We start from the raw sequence: 25420 nt of genomic DNA on the forward strand, positions 1-25420 counted from the left end.
CGGATGTTTTCAGAGTGTCAGAATGGGGAAATTGGTTTGGAGCTGAGCGCTAACAGATTTTATTTTTCTGTCTGTCTTTTCTCAGTCGAGTAAAAAGTTCTTTGGTACCGGCACCATTAGGAGTGGTGTTCCTAATCCGTCTTCTCTAAACATTTATGTTTTGATGCAAATGTTTATTGCACTCCTCACTGTGCTTTCGGCTAAAGTAAATGTTTCCGTTCAAATGCTATCTGTTTCTCTAACCTCTAAAGCACCCAACACATTTCTGGGCCCTTGTGTAATAATGAAATGTTAAATATTTCCCTTAAGCTTTTAAGGGGATTTAATGCTCGTTGGTGCAACGCTTGCACTTCTGACACCTCTGAGCTTCTCTTTCTTGGGCAGTGTGCTGTGGTCCAGGCAAGCCTTGCCTGCAGTAGGCTGAATCCTTTCCACAGAGCTGAATTTTGCCTCAAATTGTGCTGCTGATGACAAACTCTGCTTGCGAGGCTGAGCCAACAGCATGAATAGCGGCGGTCTCATGAAAAACCTTGTGCCAAATAAATAAGGTCCCTGAAACCCCCCCCACCATCTCTTCTCTTAGCATATTTCTTTGGCCTTTTGCATAGCCAAAGAAATCTTGTTTGCCTCTTTTTTTTTGGGAGCCAGCCGAGCTGGTTGTGCCGCCTGCTTGCTCCCTGCCTCCGGGAGGGCCGGCGCAGCCGCTCCCTCTGCAGCGCGTGCCAGGAGCGCTGCTCCCCTGGCACAGGGGCTTCCCTGGAAGGGGAGCGCTCCCGCCTGCTGCTGGCACACCAGCCTTCAGCTTGGCTGCAGCCTCGTAGCACCTCCAAATAGTCATCTGCTGCCGTCAGCTCCCCGGCCCTGCTCTCCTCTGGCACGCCTCCTGTCCTGTCCTGGGAGCGCTCCCTGAGTAAAGGGCAATAAAACCCCTTTTTCTTGTGCAAACAGAGCCCAGAAGTGGAGCTGTTTGCTCTTGCAGCCGGCTGCACCTTTTTCTGAAAGGTGCCTTTATTATTTGGACCGAGCTCGTTAGGACTTGGAGAGCATCCTTTGGTCAAGCATGCATCCAGGAGGTTATGGGGTGGCCTCCTGGATGGCTCCAGGTGCCTGCAGCAGCTCCCCCATTACCTGCAGGCACAGGAGGGGATTTTTCCCTTCCCAGGCCACACGCTGCTGGCCCAGCAGGGCACGTGGAAGCATTACCCATCCGCTGCCTTTCCCGTGTGCCTCTTCCTGCTTTCTTTCTGTACGCCTCAAATCTTCTCTCTTCTCACTGGGTTCTTTTTCCTTTTCTCCCTCCAGAGGATGCAGAAGAGGGCTGAACGCTTCAACGTGCCCGTGAGCCTGGAGAGCAAGAAGGCAGCGCGTGCAGCTCGGTGAGTCCACGCCCGGAGCCTTCCCTGCTTTAGCTCGGGAGGAGACCTCTTGGGACACATCTGGCAGTGGCAGGCTGTGCTGGCGTGATGTGGAGGTGGCTTTTAGCGTGAAGGAGGAGGTGGAATTTGCCTCCAGCCTGAACAAACTGGATGGATTTCCTCAAGGGTCTGCAGACACTTGCTGTGACGTGTGTAGAGGTCATGCTCCTTGTGAGCCAGGAGACACGCGTGTCAAAGCCGGGCTGTGTCACACTGGAGTGCTCAGTACCAGTGAAATTTCTAGTGCTGCTTAAAGTTACGCTGGAGAGACAGGGCAGGGGAAGGCCAAACTGGCTCAGTGCTGATGATCCAGCTAGTTTTCTGGGCACTGAAGCTGTTTTTCTGAAGTAAGTGAGGAATTGCTGTTCACAGTAAATGGAGGAGTTGCTGCAGTAGCTACAGGAGGCAACAATAACTGGATTCCAGTCGCTCTTGTGCACAAACCTGTTTGCCTGAATTACACCTGAGAAAAGTATTTGAAGGGAAAACTGCTTTGTTAAGCTAAGGCTCGACGTGTTAGATGCTTGCCTGCCTTACGTGTGCCTGAGTCTGACTAAGCTCTGTTTACTTTCTGCAGGTTTGGTTTGGCCACAGTTTCGACTAAAGGTGAGAAGGTGAACCAGAACTAACTCATGGAGTGACCTCACTGCAAATATTTATTTATTCCTGGGAGAAAAAAAAAAGCTGGTGGAGGCTGTTTCACTCTCTGTCCCTCTTCCTGCCCACACCCAGAAGCTCTGAGCAGGGATTGTAGACTCAGGATGAAATGCAGGTGGGGTTTTCTTGGTAGTTCAGACTTCTGTCAGCGTCTTGTACTCCCCAACCCAACTGGAGGACGCCAGCCAGGTGTGGGGTAACCCTGATCGGGGCGCCGAACGTCCTTGGGCTTCTTTTCAAACGCCAGGTTCAATTGTCAGAGCTTTCTTTGCAAGGTGGGAGGATGGCAGTGGTTCTGTGGGTGGGAAAAACTGACCTGGGGATGAAAAGAATTTGGAGAGCAGAGGTAAAGCTGGGAAGAGTGGGACAGAAATTCTTTACGAGTCTGTGCCGGGCAAGTGCTCCTGGCAGCACCGACTCCACCGCGCCTCTTGTCAGATAGGATGCTGCTCTGGCTGCTTGTTCTCTAACTGGGTTTTCTTTTTTTGTTTCCCTCCTCGTTTCAGGCCTCTCTGCAGACAGCAAACCTACGGTAAGACACGCTTCTTGTTCACGGGTTACCGCTGCTCAGGCTCCTCACGTGGGTTGTGGTTTGTGCAGAGAAGTTCCCGTCTGCAGGGGTGACCTGAACCATCAAAATGCTCCGAGAACAGCACGGAGCGAGGGGCAGTGGGGAGGCCCACCTGCATGTTGTGCTTCGGGTGGGTTCCCCTCCCGTTGTAGTATTTGGCTGCCTCCTGTGACAGTGCTCTCAGGTGAGCTGATCGCAGAATGAAACGCCAGAAATGTGGGTGGATACTCAGATTTTTTTTCCATATGCCTCGTTTTCATTATTTGACTTTGAATTGCTTGAATCCTGCTTCTGGAATGGAAAGTACGAATGACCCGTAGTAAATTACTCCATTTTCAGTGCCAGTGCTGCTTTGCCTGCTGTCCAGGTCGAAGCAGGAGGCACCGGAGTGTGCGTGGCTGAGAGCTGTGGTCGCACGGTGCAGCTGGCTTGGTGCCGGCCTGAGGATGAGGGGAGCAGCGTTAAGGCACCCCAAGATCTGTCCCGGGGCAGAGTTCTGGGTTTCTCTTGTGCCAGGGGCATAAAAGACTTTGCGTGAACGTCTGAGGGGCAGAACAGCACCAGGGCTTCCTCTGCAGAGCTCACGCTGTGGATTTCTCCCTGGCAGTCGGTGCCCAGCTGTGGTGCTAGGGACAAGAGCTGTAAGGGTGGCTCTCCCTTCTCTGGGAGATTCCAGCGAGGCTGGGTGCTCTGCTGGCAAGCTGCTCGGTCACAGGACCTGGTCAGATGTGACTTCATAGTTTGGGAAGAACGAGGGTGCAGCAAGGATCTCTTAAACCTGTGGCAGCCAGAGAGCAGTGATAATTTCCAGGAGTATGGGCAAGTCTGCGTGAGAGGTCATTTAATTCTTGTTTGTGTTGGCTGGACTCCCACAGGACAAGTACCAGGTGCAGCTGCTCCTTCAGGAGGGGGCCACCACCCTGGGGTTTATCCTTTTGGGTGTTCTGAGCCACCGGGCCAGCTTTGGGCTGCTGCTGCTACTCGAGTGGTGGTGATTTTAAACCATAAATCGTTTCCTGTGTCTTTATAGGTCAACATGGATAAATTAAAGGAAAGGGCTCAGAGATTTGGGTTGAATGTCTCTTCGCTCTCCAAGAAGGTAAGGTGCACTGGCCTCCAGGACACTCCTTGCACCTCCAGAGGAGCCCAGTGCTCCATCCCATAGCACCCGGTGATGCTCAGAGCCCTCGTGCTGCTTTTACATCTTGTTATTCATGCAGCCGTGTGGGCGCCAGGCCCCGGGGGAGTTCTGTCAGCGGCGCTTCCTTATCTCATCCTCGGTTTGTTTTGTGTGAGACGTTTTTAACGCGGCTTTGAGGAAGTTATGATGGGTGGATAGAGGCGTTGAATTTTAAAGTTGTTCGTCTTAAAGCATGGGAACTGACGCTGGTGGGCAGGCTGTGAAATTGGTTTGGTTTCGGGCATTTGACTCGCGCTGCGTAAGCGCCCGTTTCTGGTTGGGGTAGGAGCCGAGTCTGTAAAGACCGAGGTAACGAGCTCCACAAAGAGGAGTCCGGAGCTCCCTGGTAGCAAATAACTCTGAAGTACTGATGAGATGAGCTTTGCAGGGGGGTGAGTTCGGTCTTCAAGCTATTTATTTTGCCAGGGAGAAATCCGTGGGCTCTCCGGTCCTCGTGTGTAGCACCTCGGTGTGTCGGAGCTGTTGGCAGGGCAGGAGATGGAGCCGCACTTGGCCTCCAGCCCGACGGGTGGCTTTGGGGTGTGTGTGTGTGCAGGGAATGCTGTGCTTGGCGGCGTGGTAATGCCCTCCCTGCCTGCACAGCTTCTGTGGCAGGGTGGGGAGAAGCTGAGGGTGGTGCGTTTGGGTGAGACAGGGAAGGATCAGCGTGCTCTGAGATCGGCGCAGCGTCCCGCGCGCTGCCCGGTCACAAATGGCCTTCTCCTCCGGGCTTTAATGACCCTCGTGCCGCAGCAGTGCTCAGAAATAGTGGGGAGTGAGGAAGGATTGTCCGGTCCTAACAGCTGCCTGGTGTTGGCATGGAGACCTCTCCTCTCCAGCTGGAAAGGGTAAGAGCGAGGGGAGGTTTCTCTTCCTTCCAGCCCCGCGAAATAAGCCCCTCTCCTCCTCGGGGGGACGGATTTGACCTTTTTTGCTGCCTGCTTCTCCATCTCTGAGCGTTCTGCTTTATTCTACCGGCCCTGGGAATTCACTGATGTAGAAAATATCTGGCATTGGAGGTCGCTGTTTCCCGCCCCCCCCCCCCCTTCCTTCTCCTGTCCCTTTGGGGGTGGGGGAAGGAGGCCAGTGCATTAACGCTGGGATATGTGGAGCTCAGGGTGAGAGGCTGCTCAAACATCATTAACCCTGTCACTAGGAGCTCCCATTTTTCAGGAGGGATATATGCCTTGTCAATGTTTATGGCTGTGGCCTTCCCGCAGCGGGGTTGTGCGGCTGCAGCTTCGTGCTGCTGGGGCTTGGGGAAGGAGCCGGGTGCCGGAGCTGCCCCGTGGCCCCTGCACACGCCAAAAACCCGAAAAAAAAAACAAAACGTGAGGTCTGAGCTCCCTGAGCAGCTCCCCAACGAGCTCAGCTCGCGGCAGCTCAGCTCCAGCCCCCGGCTGCCCCGCGCTCGGCTTTTTGTGCGCCCCGCGCTCCGCGGAGCAGCGCCCGCCTCGCCGCGCCGTGTCCTTTTTTTTGTTTTCTTTTTTTTTTTTTTTTTTTGTTTGCTCCACCAGGAAGCCGAGTTCATGGGCTTAGAAGTGGCTTCTCCCACTGAGCGGAACACACTCCTGCATTCCTGGGAGGAATATTATTGGTTACTTTAATTAGCTGGTGGTATTGTGCTTCCCACCTGGGTGTTCTTTATAGCTTTTCATTACGGAGGAGCCTGGCAGTTGCGAATGTTTACATGTGTCTTGGCAGGTTTTTATACCGTGCGTCGCAGCAAAAAACTTTACAATAAACCATTGTCTCCACGGAGCCACACTTCATTTCCTATTCAAATTGGTTTGGGGAGGGGTAGGGATGCTGGGGGGGAGAATCGTAGCTAAGGGGGATTTCAGGCCTGCTGTGAGCAGGGAGCAAATACAGAGCTGCGTTAGTGGCTGTGAACTCATCTGTAGCTTTGAACCCCCCTTCCCCCTCCGTTAGCCCTCTAGCGTAGAAATCTTTCAAGTTTAAAATCCTCTTCCTCCCTGCCTGAAGGGGAAAGCAAGACCCGGGTTGCTGCGAGGAGAGCAGGCGGAACAGAAAGGTTGGCTCCGCTCGAGCCGCAGAGGCAGGTGCTCGTTTGTCTCAAGGCAGCACGAGGCCATCAAATTAATTTTTAAAATAAATCAAGCAAGCGTTTATCTCCCCGTAGCACTAACTCTCCCCTCCGAGGCCTCCTGTTCAAGCGCACGCTCTGACCTGAAGCTACCATCCCTTGACTCCTGTTAGTTGTACTTAACCCCCCACACTTGTAAATGTTCCCTCTCCACGGCAGCTGCTCCCTGTAACACTCCAACTCGCCGCTCCCCAGGGGAGGGTGTTTAGCTGCGTGTTTTATATGCAGGGTTGGATGCTGCAGAGGGAGCTGCCTGCGTCGTGGTCGTGGTTCAGAAGCGTTTCTCCGAGGGGAAGGCTCGCTCTTTATGTATAAAATAGCCTCGTAAGTCTCCCGCCGGGGAAGCGTTGGCACCAAATGGACAGCGAGAGCCCTTGGGATAACATAAAAGCTCTGCTTGCCACCTTTAGGATCACGTTATCAAATACCTTTCCCAATCTGAGCAGATGACCAAAATAATTGGCTTTTCTATCTCCCCTTTAACGCGGAGGTCTCCAAGTGCCTCGCAAACAATTAGCTGATTAACCCTCCTCGGGTCGGGGCTGCGGGCGGAGAGGTGACGCGGCTGCGCCAAGGTCACTCCAGTCAGGAGTCCCGGTGCACGTCCTCGACGGCGGGCAGACAAAGGCTCCTTGCCTGCAGATCTCCTGCCCCGAGGGGACGAGTGCTCACGGTGTCCCCATCCTCGTGGGGGAATTGCCTGATTTTCCCATCATCTCAGGGGAATTACCCAATTCTCCCAACGCTTTGGGGGATTTGCCTCATTTTTCTCATCGTCGCCTTGGTGGCTTTTCGGGCGGGCTGGTCAGGAGCGGCCACGTGGAGAGTTTCTCTGTTTGCAGCGTGCCTCCTGAGCCGTGTCTCGCCTCGAAAAACTTCTCTGCGCCCAGCTGCAGGTCTTCCAATTCACAGCTGGGGCACCGAGCCTCGGGACGTGTCGCGAGAGCAGTTGGGGTCCTGAGCAGCAGCAGCAGTACCGCGTGCTGAAGTATCCCCCCCGATCTAAAGGTGCTGACCCGTGGCTAGGAGGAGTTTGTGTTTTAATACGTCTGTCGGTCAGGGTTCTGGATTAATGCTGCCTTAATTCTCGTTAATGAGAGCTTGTTTTACGTGGGGCAGATGAGAACTGCTGCGCTCGCTGCCTGAGATTAGCCGGAGAGAGCTGGCAGGCTGACTGCGTGACGTTGGTGTGGTGGTGGAGCAGAGCAGGGGTCAGTCGACCAGCAGAAAGTTTGTGTGTATACAAAATATCTAAATGAGAGAGAGAAAACAATTGCCTTAATTGTTTGGCTTCCAGCAAGCTTATAATAACGTGCTGAGGAGGAATCCTTTTCCTGGATAATTTTTCTGCCAGCAATCTTTCCAAGCACCCCCTGCCAACCCCGGATGAGAAGCTATTAACCACCAAGGAAGCAGAGAGTGGTGGTGGGGAGAAGTGCTGATGTTGGCAAGGAGGGAGGGGAAAGGCCTGGTGGACGGGGATTGTTCCTAGGACAGATGTTGTGCTTCTCAAAAATGCATGCGCCACCATGTACAACTGGCTTACGTGGCTGGTTTGTGCTCAAGAAACGAGTCTTGCTGTCACTCTGAAGGCAGAGCAGGAGCTCTGCAAGGCCACGTGTCCCTGCATAATTTTTTTCCTTGAGCTCTCTACTTCTGCCTGTCGTCACCTCCATGTCTCCGTTGTTCTCCTCTCTGCTCCCCACGCAGTCTCTGCTGGGGCACGGAGTGAAGGAGTGCCGTCTCCTCTGGGTTGTAACCCAGGCCCTTCTCTTTGTGGTCTTCATTTTAATTCCTCTTTCCCTCTTATGTATTAGAATACATAAAAATATGGCCCAGAAAAACATCTTCAGCGTGCTGCGACCCCTTGGTGGCCAAGGAGGCCTTCTCCTGAGATGTCGATCGCTTTGTCTGGATGTTGCCCACGCGTCCTTCCCCCTCAGGACCACGCTACAAGTCCTGCTGTTGGGATGGGTTTATGTAGCACTTGGCACTCCTTTATAAACACAATTTCAAGAAGTTTTTCTCTGCGATAGCATCGCTGTGATGCATGGAACAGGCAGCACGGCCTGCCAGGTACGGAGGAGCTGGTGTGCTGTGACCGGTGCCACATTCAGGACTCTTTTACATGCCCTGAAATTCCCATGACGTTAAGTTTTTTAAACCTTAATATTTTTAGGTATTTAAAAAAGCCGCTTTAGGTAATTTTTAAAGGATTTTCAATCTCCCTCTGAGTTGGACTAGTGGTAACTAAGGCAGCTGGATTTACACGGGGGGAAGATTAAAAATAGTCCTGGTTTAAAAAGTGAACTGAAAGCAAAGCCCTCTGAAACACCTCACGTGTGTGGGTTTTTTTGCATGTCACAGAAACTTTTCAGCAGTCCTGCAGGAAGTAGAAAGTAGGTCAGAATAAAAGAATGCAGCCAGAGTCGCGCGAATGCGTGGAAGCAAAGTCAGAGAGACCCTGGTACAAAAATCGTGCGGCGTCGAAGCTGACGGGCTGGCGTTCTGCAGGGAGACTGTCCAGAAAACTGCTAGCCCGTGCTAATTGCAGGAATGCTCACAGAGGACTTAATCAGCAGGCGGCCCGAGGAAGGCTGAGGTGTTCGGTGCCTCTCTTTGCGGTAGCTTTTGCTAAACAAAGCTGACTGCAGATGGGTAACTGCATGTTGGAAGGCAAGCCTCGGGCTCCAGGAGGGAGAGAGCAGTTTGGGGGCACCCCAGCCTCAATGCTCTCGCAGGTAACTGCTGGAGGGCTTCCAGCTGCTCCCCGTGAGGATTTGTGGAAATCCTCGAAGAGCTCGTGTTCCTCTACAGCCTCCGGAGGGCCGGGGCAGGACCCCTGCCCGCTCTGCGCACGCGCGCTCACCGCGTGCAGCCGGCCCCGCCGCCCGCTCCGCTCCTTCCCCCGGCCCCTGCGAAGCGCCCTCGCTGTTTTCCAAGGCGAGCAGCTGAATGCAGCCCTGTTGGTTTAAGATAATGGGAAGTGACAAGGTGAAGAATAGTGCTGGCAGGCACGGGCGTTTTAGCACAAGGGTGCTGCCAGCCCAGCCTCTGCTGCCCCTGCCCCCCCCCCCCTCTGGGGTCACCCAGGAGGGAGCTGCACCGCTGCCGCCTGCTGCAGGGGGGGGTTTTGCTGCTCCCCTTGTGTCACGGGTGGGCTTTGGGTGGTTTTTAACAGTTCTGTGCCCAGGCAGCCCTCCCGGGCAGCGTGCTGGGCTCAGCGTTGTTGTTTTCCTAATCCCAGCCCTCGTCCGTGTGGCTGTCACCTTTTGGGGACGAAGGTGCGTGTGGGAAGCTGCCTGGGGGAGCAGAGGGGGGCACTGGGCTGTGCAGGGCCAGCATGAGCCCGTGCCTTGTTGGTGCACTTGAAAACAGACCCAAACCTTCACAGGGCTGTAACCCCATGGAAAAAAAACATCTGAGGTTACAGGGCGAATGTAAAGTCTTGGCAGGCCTGTATGTTGTTGCTTTTGGGGTTTTTCATTGAAGACAAAGCAACCACTTCCCCAGGAGGGGCTTGGTGGTGGTCTTGGCTGGCCCGACGCGCCGTGGCCAAGGGCAGTGCAATAGTCCCCTCTGGGATGAGGGATGAGGCTGTGGCTTCTAGTCCTGCTCCCTGGTGGTCCTGCTGGCGTGGGATGGGATTGTGCAAGGAAGCAGCGGTATCAGCTTTCCTAGAAGGCAAATGGGAACTTCTCTCCAGCCAGCCTTTTCCCTTGCAGCCCCTCAATAACTCTAGACTGTACGCAGGGGAGAAAAACCATCTGGGTTTGTTGCTGGAAGGAAGAATCTCATTGCAATCCTAACGAGCTAGAGGTCATGGAATCAGAGGATGGTTTGGGTTGGAAGGGACCTTAAAGGTCATCTAGAGGTGCGTGCCACGGACCCGAACAGCTCCCGTCGCTGCACATGGAGAAAGAAACGGCCTCTTCATCGTGCAAGCACTGGGGAGAACAAGATCTTGACAACTCAGCCAAGCAGAGAAGATATTCAGAGGTGTTTTCTGGAGAAATGGTGTTTGCGTGTCAGCTGCTGTCAAGGAACGTTTGGCAGGCTGCTGGTCATCGGCGTCCGCACGCGGTCTGTGTTGGGAGATGCCCGGTGCCTTCAAAGGCTCTGCTGTCCCGCTGCTCTTTGCCTTCATCGCTGAGAACAAGTGTGGCCACCCACCACGCCAGCTGACTCTCACCCTGGTTGCTCTCAGGGTGGCCTCCTTGCCCTGGGCTCTGCTTTTCTTTCCTCTTGCCAGCTCATAGAAACGTCCCGGAGGGCTTTGGAGCTGGCAGATGTGGGTGCTGAGGCTCGCAGCCGCTGGCTGTGTGCGGCTTGATTCCCATGCAGGGGAATAAAGGTGAATTTGGCACACAGTTACTGGACTGGGACGCCCTCTGAGGGGTTGTCATCCCTTCCGAACAAGGCAAATCTTAAAACCTTGAGATAAACCCAGGTCTCCTGCCTCCACAGGTGTTTGCTATTTTCGTGGCATAGTACTCATTGCTCTTCGGAAGGTTTTACTCTCTTCCCGTGGTTGTGACTGAGTCAAGCTACCAGGAAGCAGCGTGTTCACGAGGTGCAAAGCTCGGTGGTGCTGCACAAAGTACGAGGAGGCTCGGGAGCGCTGCAGCAAACGGGCAGCCACACTGCCCAGGTGGAAGCTGAACTTCACCGTGTTGTGTTGGCCGTGTGCCTGCAGGCACAGAGCAGTGCAGGAATGCAAAGCTCTGCCCCGGGCAGCTCCAGCAGAGACACTGCTGCCTTCTGGCCACGTCCCTGGAAGCCTGCAGGGAGGTTTTTTGTTCAGCCCGAGGGGCTGAGAGCTCGCCTCATCTTTCAGGTCCTGCCTCCAGCTTCCTCACCTGCCTGGGCAGCAGCGGCACGGGTCTCGTGCACGTCGTGCTCTTCCCCTTCTCCCTCCTTGCTCTGCTCTGGGTTCTGTTCCTTCCCTGCCAGGAGCTTTAATTCTCGGCCTCCCCGCTTTGTCCAGCAGAGGCTTTGCAAGGCGAGGGCAGCGCTGCGCGGACGGCTGACCTTCAGTCTGCTGGCCCCTCCACTCTCGCTGTCCTCGTGGATAAACTACAGCAGGCAGGGCTGGCGCGGCCCCGCAGCGTGGGCAGTGCCCCCGGGAACGCAGGGCACGGGTAAGGGGGCTCAGAGGCTTCGTGCTGCAGGAGGGAGCAGCGGGAGGTGCTGAGCAGAACCACCCCGGAGCCTTCCCCCAGCTCTACAGGCGCAGCGCTCCCGGTTTGGTGCAGGGTCTGGGCGCTTTCGCTCTTTCCTCTTTGTGCTGGAAACTTTTGTGGCCGGGCCTGAGAGAGCATCGGGCGCCCTTCTACAGCTGCTAGCTCTGCGGTTTGCATTATCTTCCTGCAGCTCAATAGAAACCCTGGGGTATTTTTAGCCTGAGCCGAGGCAGGGCATGAAACCAGCACCCAAAGCAGCCCCGAACATTGCTTCCAGCGCAACCTTGGCAGCTGCCTGCCCTCCGTGCTCCCTGCCGTGCTGCGGGGACGAGCACAAACATTGCTCAACCAGCCCGGTCCCGATGGAGAGAAGGCCCTTGTGAAATGCCAAACCCAGTGCCTGCAGCACGCGGAGAGCCCCCAGCGTCCCTGCAGCCTCCTCTGGCTTCTGCCAGGCTCCAACTTTGCAGTAATTTGGTGTTTACAATCGCCCCTTGCGCAGCGCTCCCCCCACCCCGGCCCTTTACGCGCACTTACACACACCCACGATGTCATTTTAAAAATAAATGACGAGAGAGCTGCGCGAGGTCAGCAGGACTCCTGATCTGGTATTTATCCCTGGTGCCGTTTGAAAAGGATTTGCGTCCCTAACAAACCTTCAGGGAGTGGCGAAGGGCTCGCTCAAAGGGAAGACAATGCTGGGGGGGACTCTCTGACCTCACTCTGTCCAGTCATCTGGTTCTTCATTGGTCCCTGCTGTGAAACAGAACTTAGCTTTTGTCTGTAACACAAATACATCTTTTCCCCACCCCCCCTTTTCCCTTCTATTATGGTTCAATCAATGATGTCATTATGTGTGCCATTCAGCGGCTCTTGAACCATTTGGCTGCAGGAATTTGGAGGAGCAGCCAGGGAAGAATGGCAGAGCCGGCTCCCGCTCCGGCCCTCCACAACCCATTCGAATCGCAGCTAGGGAAACAAAGTCAGGTTTCCCCTTAACCCCTCTTCACGGCCGAGGACAAAAGTAAAAACAGCTTAAAATTAAAAAAAAAAAAAGCCCTGTGAAATGCACGGGGGAGTGCGTGTGTGCGCTGTGTGTGTGCAGAGGGTGCGAAGGGGGACCGTGAGGAATGTCTCCCGCTGAATTAAACTTCGGGAAGTTCTGCTGAGGATCCCCTCCTCTCCATCTAATCCATTTAATTAAGATAACTCAAGCAGCTCCTTCTGCTCTCGGAAGATTAACGAAGCTCTTTCAGCACCGCAGCAGCGCTGGGCCCTGCGGTGACGCCGCGCTGAGCCTTCGGTGGGGGCGCAGAGCTTCTTATAGCAGCACCACAGAAATCCTGCTCAGCACCAGTGGGCCACGGTCTTAGGCCCTCCAGCAGCCCAGCTCATCCCGCGGGGCCAAAAGCAGCTTCTTTTTGGAGCGCAGCTGGCTGCGGGTCGGAGTTCTGGGGAATAACTGGGCAGATTTAACAACTCCTAGGGATGGGCTGGAGCCAAATATTTGCGGAGCGGCAGCGCTGTCACCAGATTGCCCTTCGAGCTCTGCTAGAACCTCGAGCTTTCGGCAGTAATGGAGAAACCAAATTAAGTGACCATAAAAGATCAAACGTAAGGTACTTTCCGGGTGCCTTTAGCTACCGCCTTTTATCTCCTCTGGCTGCAAGAAGCCCGAAGATGTAGCGCAGGGAATTGAGGAGCATCCTCTCAGAGCAGCTCTAGGAGGTGCTGGATGGAGGCTGGCAGTCTGCATGCTTCCTTTTCTTAGTTTTCCCCAAAGATCTGTTTCTTTGCCATGGAACTTGGCTGCCCAGGCGAGGTGGTCCTGTTAGGGGCTTTGGCTGCTCTTGGGTCTTTCTGTAGGGATCTTGCTGCCCTGAAATCTCACCTAGCAGTGCCGCACGTCTCCACAGCGTTTTGTCCTTGCCTCGCCCACAGTCCAGGGAAGTGGGGCCGTGCTGCTCATCCCTGCCTTGGCCACCGACCATGAGGATGCCCCGCACACATCCTGACTGCCCTCCCACAGCACCTTGGTGTGCCTGCAGGACCCAAAGTCACCACAGATGTGTTGGGAGCCTGCGGGTAGCAGGAGGAAGCTCTTTGCTCTCTCTCCAAACCAGGATCTCGCTTATTACCAAAAAATCTTCTCCCCTCGGGGCGAGGAGCGGCAGGCACTCGCCTGGCTTCCCAGCCCTTGGAGCCTGTGTGCAAATCCTGGAGATAAAATCGCCTTCGCCTCAAAACCAGGCAGCGTTCAGCGGGATCCCCAGGAGCAGGAGCGTGCGCGACTCCGGTGCCGCGTGCCGCCAGCAGCCACGGCGGGCACACATGCACTGAGCTTCCACGACCCCCCTGGAATTTCCCCTCCTTCTGCCTTGTAAATCTGACCGTGGTGAGCACCTGGCCACGACGGGAGGCTTCTCGGCTCGCTGGTAGGTCGTGGCGTGCTCGGCGTGGCCCCACCGGGGTGCGTGGGCTCGAGCCCCTGCTTGCCGGGGAAGGGTTAACGCTGCCGTGGGGTGTTGCCGTTTTTGCGCTCGTTGGGTTTGAATAGAATGGATTTTTTTTTTTTTTTTTTTAAATCTGGGGCTAATGTGCAATTCAAATCGTGTTCAGTCATCGCCCGATTGCTCCTTTTTAATAACAGCTGGACTCTTCGGGGGGAAAACTCTTCTGGGGTGCCGAGCAGCTTTCACCCTGTCCGGCCTCTGCCCTCAGAGCCAGGTGTAAGGCTCCTAAACCTGGGGCCGTGGAGCAGCCTTCCCACGCCGGGGTGAGCGAACTTCAGGACGGAAGAGGCTCTGGAAGTGCCTTATGATATTTAAGATGCCGTTCAGCGGGTGCAAAGAGATGAAAAGCCCCTTCCGAGGCCTTTTGCCTTGTGGTGCACCTGAAGTGTGTCTCCTTCACTTTGCCATGTGGCATTCCTGACATGTTTGTTTCATCTCTGACGTCTAAGTCGAAGAATGCTTTTCAACTCCGGCACTGAAGCGCTGGGAGAGCTGCAGGTGTACTCTTAGCACTTGTCTGTGACTTTTTGTCTTCCTCCCCCGCTGATCCCGTTTGGGGCGAGCATAAACTTCTAACTGTGAGAGCCGCGCTGTCTTGACACAGGAAAACCTCAGAACTGCCGGCTGTTCCAGCTCCTGCCCTCTGCTCAACGCGAGGTACAGGAAACCACTGCATTTTCTGCCTTGCCGACCTGTTGTCTGAGCTGGGTGGTGGAAGAAGGGGCCGGGAGCCAGCTCTGCAGCCGCTTGGTGCCCTCAGCTTGGGTAAAGCTGAAAAAGCTGCTGAGAACCGAGGTCGTGCCGTAAGGAAGCCCTCCACCAAGTCACTCAAGTTTCGTTAGTGTGAATGAGTAAATGGGGACCTCTCCGGTGTACAGCCAGAGCTGGGCACAGCATTTCAAATAACCGATGCCCGTTAATTTTTCCATCTCCTTCTGTTAATGAAGATCTTAGATTTCAGCTCGTTTTTGCACTACACCAGTATCCCAGGCAGATACAGAAAGCTTTTTACAGGTGAAGCAAGGCAGAAGATCAAGCTTTACTTTAACTTGAGGTGACGTGGTGGGCTAATTCTGTAATCTAGTTCCAGAAAAGGCAGCAGCAAACGTGTAAAACATGTAAATCCTGCGAGGCCACTGGGAAGCAGCTACACTGGATGCTGCCGTGCTTGGAGGAGGAACTTGCAGTCGCCCTCGGCTTGCTGCGAGGCAGTCAGTGGGATGCTTCCGAGTTGTGCTTCTGGCACTGGGGGTTTGGATCTGTTTTCCTTGCAGATAAAGCCGTGCTTAATGTTTCTGGCATGCACTGAGGCCCTTGGATCTGCGTAAGTGGTGTAATTTTGAACAAGTTGCGATTTTTAGAAATTGTCCCTTCGTGCTGGCGGCATCACGGGTCTCTCCAACGCGCTGTTTGTGTAAGGACCTGGATAGGAGCTTGTGTCGGATATTTGAGCCTCGTGGAGTCCTCGTGCTGGCGTTATTTTGGAGAGGGGCTGTGAGTGTCCGTGCTGGTCTCAACGCGTGTCCCACTGCCGCGAGCTCCAAACCCTGGCCCCTGTGAAAGCAGTTTCGCAGGTCCAGGTGGGAAGGGCCACCAGCCGCGCGTGGAGCGCTTCTGTTTGGCTCTGGCTTCCCCATCGCCTCGTGCCTCTGGCTGATGGAGGCTCCAGAAGGACTTGGGAGCGCTCAGATAGAGCCTGCACGGAGAAAGAAGCAGGAGGAATAAATACGTTGAGATGAATTTCAAAAAGGTGGTGGGTGACAGCTGCGCGTCCTAGGATTGGAGTGTTTCTGAGAATAAAACCATCAGTTGCTGTCATTCACCCTCCGGGTATGAAATTGGAAGCCCAGTTACCCTTGAGTGTTTCATAACCTTTACCTTTTGGAGGTCAAGGCCATGTCATCATTAATCTACCATCGCCTGAAAGCCTCGGGGCTCTGCTTTTCATCCTGCCATCCGTCATGCTGCAGCGAGATACAGGAGAGTGACCAGAAGGGCCCGGCTCACACACATGTGGGCACACACCCTGCCTTTCTCTGCGGATGAAAACACCGAGGGCGTGATTACGGAGGAGGCTCGTGTCTCTCTCTCTCTCTCTCTCTCCCCGCATTTGTGATGAGGACACTCCAGGGTTCATCTGCAGATTCAGAGCGCTTTTCTCCTGGGGCTGCTCTAATCTGCGCAGAGCGAAGCGCTCCGACCGCGCAGCGTGAAGCTTGGCCTGGGGGCGGATTTCGCAGCAGCCTGGCTGTTCCGACGTGGTGGTGGTGCACCAAAGGAGTCACCCCGTGCCCCTTTGGAGGAGGTGGTCGCCTTACCTGGTACGTGGCAGGTCCCAAACCACAGCAGCGAGCTGTGGTCACGCTGCAGGGTGGCTGTATGTGGACATGTGGAGCATCTCCAGTGCATCCTCACCTTCCCCTTGGTTCCTGCCTGTTCTGAATCTGTGCAGAGCCTCCCGAAGAGGAGCTGGACTTGCTGATCCTTATGAGTCCCTTCCAACTCGGGATATTCCATGAAGAGCCACGCTGGTTCTTCATTTTTCCCCTGCCTGGGTGCTTGCGATGAGCCGGGCGCTGCTCCCGAAGCCTCGTTTCACAGCGCACGCATGGAGCAGCTGCTGTGCGATCTGCGTGCCCGAGCCTGGATGCTGCCAGCGCAGAGGAGGACGTGCTAAGAGACGGAGGGGCCTCGCTGCCCTCATCCCCTGCAGCACCTTGTGCAGCGCAGAGACCAGAGATGCTCCCGGTGAATCATTTATTAGCAGCCCGAATGCCCAAACAGGCGCTGGGGGCTGCGGGCAGCGCTCCCGCTCCTTGCCCTGACCACGAAAGGCAACGAGAAGCTTTTAAGTGATCTGGGATCAACCTTGGCCTGCCCGCTAAGAACGAGGCGGGCGCTGGGGCTTTCCCCTCGGGACGAGTTTGGGTCCTGGAGGCGAGTGGAGCAGAACATCCCAGCGGAGCGCCGCTGCCGCGCCACCTCCGCACGGGGCGTTGCTGGCGGCGTGCTGAGCCCGGGGGGCAGAGGAGATCTGAGCGCTCGGGGAGCTTGTGCCATTTGAAAAGGTAACCAGCTGTGCTCTCCCTGCCCCAAGCGCGGATCTGTTCCGCTCGCAGGGCAGCGGTGAGTGCCAGAGCTGCTCGGCGCACCATGGAAACCATGAATTAATGCCTTTTGGCATTAACTCTTCCAGCACCAGCCGCAGCACTTCTGCCTTCTCCCAGGAGAGAGGGAACGGTCCAGTGTTTAAAGGGGTCCAATGTTTAAATGGATCCTTCCAGCTTTTGGGAACAAATGACCCGAGCGGCTACAGCTGGGTGCGATGGGTGCTGGCCGGAGCTGTGCCACCCAAGCTGCCCCTGGGACCTTTCATGGGCTCACCGGGGGCTTCTCAGCTCGCCTCGCTTCACCACAGGGCTGCTGCAAGCCCGAGGTGCTCAGAGCAGCACTGAGCCCCACTTCCTCGCCTCGTGGCCGTGCTTCCTCGCCTCGTGGCCCCACTTTCTCGCCTCGTGGCCCTGCTTCCTCGCCTCGTGACCCCGCTTCCTCGCCTCGTGGCCCCACTTTCTCACCTCGTGGCCCCGCTTCCTCGCCTCGTGGCCCTGCTCGCTTTGAGATGCTCCCACAGATGGAGCCCACGACCCCAAACGAAAGCCTTGGGGCTGCAGGCAGCGCCGTGCCAGCAGCTCGCGATGCTCACGGGAGCGCTCCCTTGCTCCCCAGCCTCGGGAGAGGTTTTAGCTTCGGGCCGTGGAGTCCCTCGGTACAATCTTTCTTCCTCTCCTTCCCCCCACCCCCGTTCTGTAGACAAACTACAAAATAACTATCGTGGCGTGAGCGCAGGGAGAACAAGCCTAGAAATAGCAAGGTTAGAAAATAAATCTGACATCCTGCCAGAGAGGTCAGCTTTCCCCGCAGATGCTGGTGCGCCCATTTGCGCGCCGGAGCACGGCCCCGGGGCACTGCCAGGGGTTGATAGATGCGGAGATAGCAGCGTTTTGATAGAGGTAATTTTCCTCAGATGGGTTTCAGCACCCCATGAATCAAAACCTGTCAGCGAGAAGCTAAAGATGGAGTGAAGTTTATTGTACGCGTGTTTGCATCTGACACTGTCGTGCTAGGGGGTCAAGTGAGCGAGATCATTAGGACGGTGTTGATTTAGGGCGACGTTGTGTGCTTTCCCTGCAGGGCACTGGCGGGGGCGGAGGGGCGGGGGTGGCTCACCGAAAAAATAAATAAAACCCTACAGCTCGCTGCGGTCCCTGGGAGCCTCCTTTAAAGACACAGCGCTCGCCTTTGCCGAAGCAGCTTTGGGGCCCGCGGGCACCGGCGGCGATTTTTAGGGCCCCGTTTCGCCGCCGCCGAGGGCAGGGCTGGAGTTTTCCTTTGTGTGGCCGTGGCGCGTGCTGCGCTGCTCCCGAGAGCAACTTTCTCCCGTGGTGGTGATCCCTCCCCGTGCCCTTTGTTCGCGAGCCTCGCGCCTCGCTGATTTTGGGGCCGCTGCCCCAAGGAGGGCAGGGTGCTGGGTCGGGCACCCCCGGGTGCTCACCCACAGCCCTGGGGCCGGCCGAGGCATCGAGCGTGGCCCTCGGTGCTCGGGTGCTGAGGATCCCGGCGGGGGGACGCAGGTGGGGTTAGAGCCGGAGCTGGCTGCGGGGTAGGCAGGAGGGCAGGTGAGCTGAGGACACCGCTGGCTCAGCGGGATCTGCAGCATCAGCAGTGCTGTTTGGCAAGGATTTGGTTGTTCAAGGAGCGTGCGGGAGGAAGGGAATGTGCAGGAGGAAGGCAGCGTGCCACCCGGACCGTGGCCACTGGTGGCCTCCTGCAGAGCTGGGGCTCCTGAGAGCCTCGGGGTGCCCGGCCCCGCTCTGCGTCAGCCCCGCTGGGCTCCTCGGTGTCCCTCGTGTCAGGTGCCGACGTGGGCAGGTTGTTTCCACTCCTCTTTTAGGGGTAAATCACATTTACTAACATCTATCACACCTTTCGCATACCAAAGCTGTACCCAGGGCCAAACCCCGCTGCTCGCTGTGCTCCCCCCTGCGCTGTAAGCGGCTCCAGGTCCGGTTCAGTCCCTCAGCCCTGCAGGGAATCGCAGCTGATCCTGGTGGAGCACTGGGATTTGAGGCAGTTTTTAAAAATTCTCCTTAAAACGACGCCCCTGTGGTCCTCGTTGCACCCTGTGTGCGTCTGGAGGCCCGGGCGGTGACGTTGGCAGCCCTCGGTTTGCGAGGAGGTGAAACGGCCGCGGGAGGCCGTGCGCCCGCCGGGCTGGCGAGATGAGGGTCGGGGAGCGAGGCTGTGAAATGCACTTAACGGCAGGGGAGGGAGGAGGAACTGCAGCAGCAGCACAGCAATCAGCCGGCCTTAGCTGCAGAAACCTGGAAGAGGCCAGAGCGAGGGGATAAATCTACAGAAAATGGATGCGGTGAGGCTCTTAGGGCGATGATGGCTTGGGCTATTAGCGCTGATGAGGACATCAGCGTGGGTGATGGCAGCAGAGATTAAAAAAAAAAAAAAAAAAAAAAAAAAAAAAAAGCCTCCGGGCTTTTTGGAGAACCTCGAGAAAACAGGGATGGGAAGGCTCTGGGAAATGTCAGTGGGGGTTTTGCTCGTTCAGGCTGGAAATAAATTAAATGGGACTTGGGAAGATGGGGTGAGTGCCCAGCTTCCATCTCCAAATGGAAACGTTTCCAAGAGAAGGGGCATCGAGTGCAGCAGGCGGGAGATCACCTGAAAAAAACATCAGCCAGGGCCAGCCCCTGGGGTCTGCTCTGCCCCAGGGCATCACACTGGTGCTCAGAGCCCCCACGGTGAGCACCCTGTGCCGAGATCTGGCTCAGCCTGGGCATCTCTGTCCTGCTCTGGGCGCAGGGGGAGGAGTACCATAAACACGGGTACCTCGGGGCCTTGCCAGCAAAATAAATTTCCATTTTTCTTTGTGCCAGAGCGAAGAAGACGAGAAGCTGAAGAAGAGGAAGGAACGGTTCGGCATCGTGACGAGTTCAGCCGGGGCTGGAGCTACAGAGGACACAGAGGTAAAATCCCCCTCCCGAGAGGATGGGCAGCGGCCGCCGCAGGCGTCTTGCTGCTCCCCTTCCTTGTGCTCCCCGTGGCCTGGATGCTTCTGGGCCCTCTGCTCGTTGAGAATAAAACCCCAGAGACCCCGGAGCATAATGAGGACCGAGATCCTGACCCCGTTTCCAGCTTTTCTCCTCCCTGCTTTGTTCCGTCCCCTCGGCGGATCTCTCTTCTGTGCGTTTGGCCCATCTTTTAAATTTGTAACCACCTCAGGGCACTTCTGTGCTGTTTTAGGCTTTCACATCGTCCTGAGCCACCCTACACGCGAGCTCGTCCTCCTCTGACACGGGGAGCTCCCGGTGAGCTGTGGGGAGCCCCACATGCAGCTGGGGGCTCGCAGCCACCCTCCCTAGCGCAGGCATCGAGCGCTGCCCAATGCTGGGGGCACGGGGGCTCCTTCCAGACGGGGACCCGCTCATTAACAAACGAGGCTGCGGCAGGACGAGCTGCAGGGGCTCGGGAACCACTCAACCAGGTGGCTGCGGGGTCGGGCACACCGGCAGCGGGTTTGGTGTGCTCCCCGAGAGCCCTCTCGGCGCTCCAGGTGGGGCTCGGGGGCCTTTTTTGTGCCGTTCTGAGCTCGCTGCCGAGGCGCCGCCCCGCGCGTTCCCAGCCTGCTGCCGAGCATGGGAGAATGAGCCCCCGCGGCCCGCGCGGAGGGGGCGGCTGGGCTGAGGGATTCCATGCTTTTCCGTTAGGTCACTTGGAGATTGTGCCTGGAACAAAAAGGTCTTTTTACTAGTATTGTGTGCACTCAAATGCACCTTTCCCCTGGAGATTCTTGATTAGGGCTTCTGTTGCCCCCGGGCTATTTATCCTGCTAAAAATTAAGATTTATACGCCCCTCGTGTATCGGCTTAAAGGCATATCTGAGAGACGCAATAGTATATTTAATGCGTTTTAGTGTGTCCCTCTCACCTTTTCCATGAATAGGCGAGTGTTAACCCTTTGCCCTTTTACATTTCCCACCTCCCCACTGCCTGGAAGGGTTTCTAGGCCTCTAAAGTAGGCATTGTTCCCAGCTCAACCCTTTTGTAGCGCGTTGCCAGCAAGATGAAGTGACTCCAGCAGCACTGTATCTCAGGCACTGTATATTTCTGCTACTGGATTTGGGGGCTCTCTTTGTCCCAGGGTTAGAATAAAACCTTCATAGCTCCCTGCCAAGCGCGGTACAAAACCTCCCCTCCAACGGGCTTTGTGTCGGCGCGCTCAGGAAGGGGCTGGAGCTGCCGTACCCACGCCGGGCTGGTAGGAAATCCTCCACCAGGTTGGGCGAGACTTTAGAAGAACTCGTTCGCTGGTCTTGGTCTTGAATTTTCTTCTATTTATTTATTTATTTATTTTTTACAGGCAAAGAAGAGGAAAAGAGCAGAGCGCTTTGGGATTGTCTGATGCCGGTCCTCCCTAGCTTCCCCCCACTTGCAGTGTGCCTCGAGTGCGTGCATACTCTTCCTCTTTCCCCCACTTTCTCTCACACTCTGTTCCTCTAGGTTTTAGTGATGAGTAGACAGGGAACCCCCCATAGTTGTATGATTGTGCTACTTACTCTTTCAAGTTACAAAGTTGTTTTTTTTTTAAAAAAAAAAAAAGAAGTAGGGCAAAAAGAAGGAACTGTTCTTATTGCATCTTTGGTAGCCCGAAGCCCTGCAGCCTGGTCCTTCCCCGGCTGTCTCTGGCACGGCTCTAGGTTAAGAATTCACTGGAATTGCTGCTGGAGCGAGGAGCAGTTGGAAGTGTTTGGTGTTTGCTGTCTCGATGCTGCCTCCATCTCTTGGTCCTCTCCTCCTTTACCTTGTGAAAACGGGCCCCGAGGCTCGGCTGTGTCGCGGTCTCTTCCCGGCGGCTGGGACAAGGACACCTCGTCGGGAGAGCACGACGTGGGATGTGGGCTCTGCTCTGCGCCCCGGCAGGTTGCACGGCAGGGAAGGATTTGGTCTGGTGTTTTCAGAAACGGAGGAGCTGCGCTTTGGTAGCCAGCACACGGGGCAGTTCCACCTTCCTTTCACCCTTCCTTCCCAGGGTGAGGCCAGCGGGGATTGTCAGGGCAGGAATTGCCGGTTAACCTTAGATCGAGACCGGTGTCCTAAAACGAGGAGGGAAAAGTAGCAGCGTGCTTGCAGACAGAGCCCGTCCTGACCACTTCATTTATCCGGCCTTGTTAAGCCCTCTGGGGCTCCTGGCGTTTCACGCACGTTTTCCAGGTCCCGCTAAGGTCAGCGATACATTTCTCTCCTTAAACACAACGCCAGAATCCCTTTGTCCGAGCGTGTTCTCAGGCTGGGTTTCATTTTCTCCTCTCTTTGCTTCAGAGCAGCTGGCGAGCTGGCTGACTCGCACACTGGCTGAAGAAGCCTCGCTCTTCTCCGAGCTGCCGAAGGGCGTGGGAGGGCACCGCTGTTGCCCTAGGACCTGCGTTCAGGGCTGAAGATCTCTGATCCAACGCAGTTCCTTCTGCGTTACCCGGGGCCGTTGCAGTCAAGTTGTGGGGCAAAACCTTGGCCAGGTCCCACGGAAGGCAGCGCTGCTGCAGCCTGTTAAGCGCACGCTGTTGCTGCGGCGTTTCAGAGGGCACCTCCGTTCCTAGGGGGCTGTAACGAGCAATTCCTCGGGGTGGCTTCTGTGGGCACACGGCGGTGAAGAGTAGAGCCCGAGGCCAGTGTCTGTCGGACCGGCAGCGCCGTGGCAGCGAGAGCAGCCGCCCGGTGCCCGTTCTTCCTTCTTTGTACCCAGAGAATTAGTTCCAGTTGCAAGCGTTCGTTCCTGCTACACCTTGTGCAGTGCTTTCCCTCGCACGGATACCTCGGCCCCAGGTATAAGCAGAGGTCCAGGCCTCCGCTTGGGTTTTTGGGTGGGCATTTTGGCTGAAATCCTTCTGTTGTCTGGAGTCTTACTGAAGTTGTAGGATTTTTATTTCTGACTGTAACCTTTTCTGGGAAAGGCGTTTGCGTTGTCCATGCTTGGTCCCTTAAGATGCCAGAGAACAGCGGATGCGTGTACAAATGGAGCTTTCCAGAGGCTTATACCTGATTCTTAATAAGCAATATATATATATTTTTTAACGTAGAAGTCTTCAAACTGCTTCTGTTCCACTAATGTCTGCAGTCTGACTGCCTGTGTGCGCCCTCAGTGACTCTAAGCAATACCTTGGACGTTTGTTTACTTTCCCAAAGGGCAGCTAAAAGCCACGGGGTCCGGGTGTCGTGGTGTCTTGGGTTGTCGATGGCTGAGTGAATCAAAGCTCCCTTGCTCTTTCCCGATTTAATGTAATAACTTTATTCTGTTTTGTTTTGTTTTGGTTTGGTTTTTTTATGTCAGATTTTGTAAGATGTATTTTCTATTTGGCTCATGATCCTTCTGCTCGTTATATGCTTGAGATGTTTTGTAGTGTGCCAGGGCAAACACTGCATTTCGTTCTTGGTTTCATAATAAAACTGCTTCTCCAAGGCAATTCTGGTGTCTGTCGCTTTGACTCGGGGCCGGAGCGTGCTGCAGGGATGGGGCTGCGACGGACAGACGGACAGACAGACAGATGTTGGTGCACCACGGCCCTGAAGAAAGCTGCTCCTGGCCCCTGCTCCCGGCCTGCCCCAGCTCCTCGTCCCCTCTTGCCCCACCGGAGCCACCCTGCTGCTCCAGCCGGGGGCAGGACTTGGGACTGGCACCCGGTGGTAGCGGAGCCAGAGCCACCGAGGCGCGTAAGGACAGCAGGGCCAGTGCTTCCCTTTGCTGCTGGTGTGGGTGCCGGGAGCCACGGGTGGTCAGAGAGGCGAGGAGGGGCAGGCAGAGCTCTCCTGGCATCCGAGGCTTCGTCACTGCTGCTTCTCCAGGCTTCCAACCTCATCACGCCGAGAACCAAACGCAGGGATCCCGGTGCCGTCCCCTTCCCGGAGCAGGGACGGGGACCTGGTGCCTGGCTGCATGTCCCACGCCGTCCTTCCCCGTGGTGTGGGGCTGGGTGCGGCTTCTCCCCATCCTCTCCCCTGGCCGGGGCTGAGCCTCCTGTGGCCGTGGCACCGCAACCCGGTGAGCTCCGCGGGGCCGCGTCCCCAGCCCGCTCCCGGGGCCGTGCGCGGGGGCTGTTGGTGGAGGACGCCGCATCTTTCAAAGGCCGGGCTTTCCCCTCCTGGGTGCAGGGGAGAATCGTTCCAATCACACTGTGTTTAAAACACCACCTAATTTATTTTTCCTCTCCAAGCTGGGGGCTGCTCGTGACTAATTTGGGCTGAATAGGCGAAGAAAAAAAGCAGCGGGCACACAATGAGCGGGGGAAAGTGTGGGAAAGCGAGCGAAAGAAAAGGAGGGCCGGGGCTTGCAGCGTGAGAGCTGGTAACGCCGTGCAGTGCCCAAATTCAGCATGAAGTCACTTTTCACAGCAGACGCTTGGGCTGTAAATGCGAGTGGGACTATAGGTCAGGCCTGGGGGGGCCGGGGGCGGGAGCAGCGGTGGGGCTGCGCAGTGTGGGGGCCGCGGAGGAGGTGGGGGCTCGGGGCGCGGGGGGCTCAGTCCCGAGCCGGTGCCAGCGCCCCTTCTCCCCGCGGCGCTCGGCTCTGCTCCCCGCGGCCTCCTTGGGTGGGTTGGAAGCGTCTTTTGTTTAAATTCAGGGAAATGAGGGGACAAAAGAGTGCAGCCCGGCGTGTGCAGGGGCGAGCGGAGGGGCTGCCCCCCACCTGCGCTGCCGTGGGGCCGGTGAGCCCCTGCGTGGGGCTGGGGGCGCGGGGCTGAGCCCACGGCCGAGCCTCTCCACGGCTGCAGGAGGGTTCCTGCACCGTGCCAGGACCTCGCTTTCCCTCTCCAGACTCACCGGTTCTGCGCTCCTTGCCCCGAGGAACCCAAGCGCTGCCCTTCCTGAGCGGTGGCGAGGTGTCGGGGCCGGTGGGTGCCGTCGTCCCCCCGAGGTTTCCCTGCTGCAGCGGAGGCTCCATGGATGCATCCGCTGGGGGACAGGGAAGGACGGGGAACACCCCGCATGAGGAACTCACCGCCCCGTGCCTGAGCATGGGACACTTCAGGGACCTCAAGGACCCCGCAGTCCCATCCCCGAGTGCCGTGGCCGAGGGCTGAGCCACCCGGTCCCCCCGGTGCTGCCGCTGCGCCGTGCCCCGCGCCGGCATCTCCCCGGGACGTGGCGAGGTCGGTGGATCCCAGCCAAGCTCCCTGTTGATGGTTTAATTACTGTGAATGCTGCGTGCGGGCAGTCTTGTTAGGCAGCGGAGGGGAAGGTTAGGGAGCCATATTATGTCATGGTGCAGCTGTGGGTGGTCGCCTGCACGTCCCTGTCCTAATTTGTCCCTCTCTCCCCCCCCCCTGCCCCAGCCCTGCCCTGGGTTTCGGAACTAGGTCAGCCGGTGGCCGGGGAGCCGCTGATGTGGGGTGCAGCCTCGGGGAGACGTGACCGGAACAAAGGCGCGCGCTCGTTAAACTCTTGACATCGTCCCCGAAACAAACAAACAAAGGGGGCCGGGACCTCGCGGTGCCCGCGTGGGGGCAGCGGGCAGGTGGGGGTGTGGGGGTGCCCCGGACCTCACTGCCACCAGTGTTTGGTGCCACACATCACACCCCAGGCTCTGGTTCGGTGCCGGTGCCATTGTGCAGGTCCTGGAGCCCTCCAGGAGCTTCACCCATGGGAAAGTCAGGTCCAGAGGAGACTGGGTGGGTTTCTTCCCCAGATTTTGGCGCCCTGTGCATGGCCGGGACCTCAGCCTTGCCTAAAGC

At 56.5% G+C, this 25420-nt stretch overlaps 1 protein-coding gene across 4 annotated transcripts in view; it reads left to right on the forward strand.

The window, feature by feature from the left end:
* SARNP (SAP domain containing ribonucleoprotein) overlaps positions 1 to 23155 on the forward strand; it is a 28431-nt gene extending 5276 nt beyond the window's left edge. The window contains exons 6-11 of one of the 4 annotated variants that reach the window (XR_014686137.1): positions 1303 to 1376; positions 1993 to 2021; positions 2579 to 2604; positions 3674 to 3742; positions 7748 to 9014; positions 9141 to 19670. Coding sequence is in view for 3 of the 4 variants with exons in the window: in XM_084499947.1 (XP_084356073.1) it covers positions 1303 to 1376; positions 1993 to 2021; positions 2579 to 2604; positions 3674 to 3742; positions 19575 to 19664; positions 21058 to 21099 (330 nt within the window). In the remaining variant the exon portion in view is untranslated. Of the gene's footprint in view, positions 1 to 1302; positions 1377 to 1992; positions 2022 to 2578; positions 2605 to 3673; positions 3743 to 7747; positions 19671 to 21057 lie in introns of those variants that run through there. The other 3 variants (XM_084499947.1, XM_084499949.1, XM_084499948.1) reach the window with 3 other exon arrangements.
* The last annotated feature ends 2265 nt before the right edge of the window (positions 23156 to 25420 follow it).

This window comes from Aythya ferina (genome assembly GCF_964211825.1).
Source record: "Aythya ferina genome assembly, chromosome: 28".
Classification (NCBI taxonomy): domain Eukaryota; kingdom Metazoa; phylum Chordata; class Aves; order Anseriformes; family Anatidae; genus Aythya; species Aythya ferina.